The 1,603-nt window shown below is 54.5% G+C and overlaps 1 protein-coding gene across 1 annotated transcript in view; it reads left to right on the top strand.

Moving 5' to 3' along the window:
• Positions 1-1,603, top strand: part of DDRGK1 (DDRGK domain containing 1) — a 10,054-nt gene that overhangs the window by 563 nt on the left and 7,888 nt on the right. Inside the window, 2 exon segments of the mRNA XM_006758122.2 lie at positions 1,180-1,302; positions 1,531-1,603. The exon segment at positions 1,531-1,603 is cut by the window's right edge and continues 17 nt beyond it. Coding sequence (XP_006758185.2) covers positions 1,180-1,302; positions 1,531-1,603 — 196 coding nt within the window.

Below are 1,603 nucleotides of genomic sequence, written 5' to 3'. Positions count from 1 at the left end.
GGAACTGGTCCAGGGGAAGAGAGGGCTCCAAATCTGGGTGGAAGGATAGGGTGTGGAGCCAGTGTGGGAGGGCTGTCTGGGAGCCATAGGATGGGGTGTGGCCAGACTTGGACGTGGCTTTCAGTCCTAGGGACCAGAAGTTCTGGATCCTGACCCTGATTTCATTGGGCCAACCCCCTTGTCCTTCGCCTTGGTTCTCAGTGTCCAAGCAGGAGGGCAGGGAGCTTTAGATTGACCACAGGAGCTTCTCAGCCCACTCCTTATATTCCAGCACCCTTCCTGGTGTGGGCATATTCTTTCCCTGAGGGCCTCACCCCAGAGCCGGAGTTCCTGGCTAAGAGCTTCTGCAGTTCCTGGAGTGGAATCGCCCATAATCTGAGAAGAGTTTGAGGATAGAAATATTCTTTTGACAGGAGCCTCTATATCCCTCGTGCTGGGAGACCAACAGAGAGCCCTTAGGATTATATAAAAGAATATCCCTTTCCAGTGCTCCATAGCTGGCTTGAGACTGAGGAGGAAGCATTTGGGGCTTTTGCCCTTGTACCTTTGGAAATTAGCCCCTTTAGTGCAAAAAAGAGGCCCTCTGTTGCACCATGCCTCCCTCTCAGACTTGGAGTCAAACATCCTTGCTACTCAGGAACCAGCGGGTCTTTAACTTTCAGGGCATTTGGCCCTGGGGTAATCCCGGGGTTTGGGATTTTTGCTTTGGATCTGGTGGGTCAAAGGGATAACCCTGGCCAGGGGCTGAGCCCAGAACCCTCAGCAGTTCTGACTACAGTGAAGATGATTTGAGACTTGAGATGGGAGGGAGAGGGGATGGGGATAAATTTCCCCTGGGACATCTTCCCTGGAGCTTTGGCTCAGAGACAGAAAACAGAGAACTGCGAGCCCAGACAGTCCTGCCTGTGATTTGCAGGCATTCAGATATTGGAACCTGGTGCCTCCCTCTATGGCTATGCAGCATCTAAAGTTAGCTCTTCCTTTGCCCTCTGGTCCCCACACCCTACCACCACCCCTAATACACATACACCTGGAGTTTAAATTTCTGCATTCATGGCAGATGCCTCTGGAGGGCTGAGCTGGGCTAGTGACTTGCAGGTGGGTGAAAGGGACGGGGACAAGGGGTGGGGTGGATCCATCATCAGTCCTCTCTAGCCAGGACCTGAAGGGTTTCTCTAACCACGCTTAGCCCACGAGGAAGAAGACAGTGAGAAGCCCGTGGAAACTCACCTGTCAGGGAAAATTGGAGCCAAGAAACTACGGAAACTGGAGGAGAAACAAGCACGGAAAGCCCAGCGAGAGGCAAGCAGGAGGGGTGGGGTGCAGCTCTGGGAAGTGGGAAAGGGCCCTATGGTGGACCCTCCCTTTGAGGATCTTTGCATGCTGGGCTGGTGTTTGCAGCTTGCCGGCTTTGTCTCCTGCAGCCTTGGTCTGTGGCCTGGCCCAGGCATTGTCTGTCCTGGCCTGTTTGGGAGTTGGGCAACCTCTAGCCGGGGGTGGGGATGTGCCCCTACGAAGACCTCTCTCCAGGCAGAGGAAGCTGAGCGTGAGGAGCGGAAACGCCTTGAGTCCCAGCGTGAGGCAGAGTGGAAGAAGGAGGAAG

This window comes from Myotis davidii, unplaced genomic scaffold, assembly GCF_000327345.1.
Source record: "Myotis davidii unplaced genomic scaffold, ASM32734v1 scaffold32, whole genome shotgun sequence".
Classification (NCBI taxonomy): domain Eukaryota; kingdom Metazoa; phylum Chordata; class Mammalia; order Chiroptera; family Vespertilionidae; genus Myotis; species Myotis davidii.
This window is presented reverse-complemented; position numbering and strand designations above follow the sequence as displayed.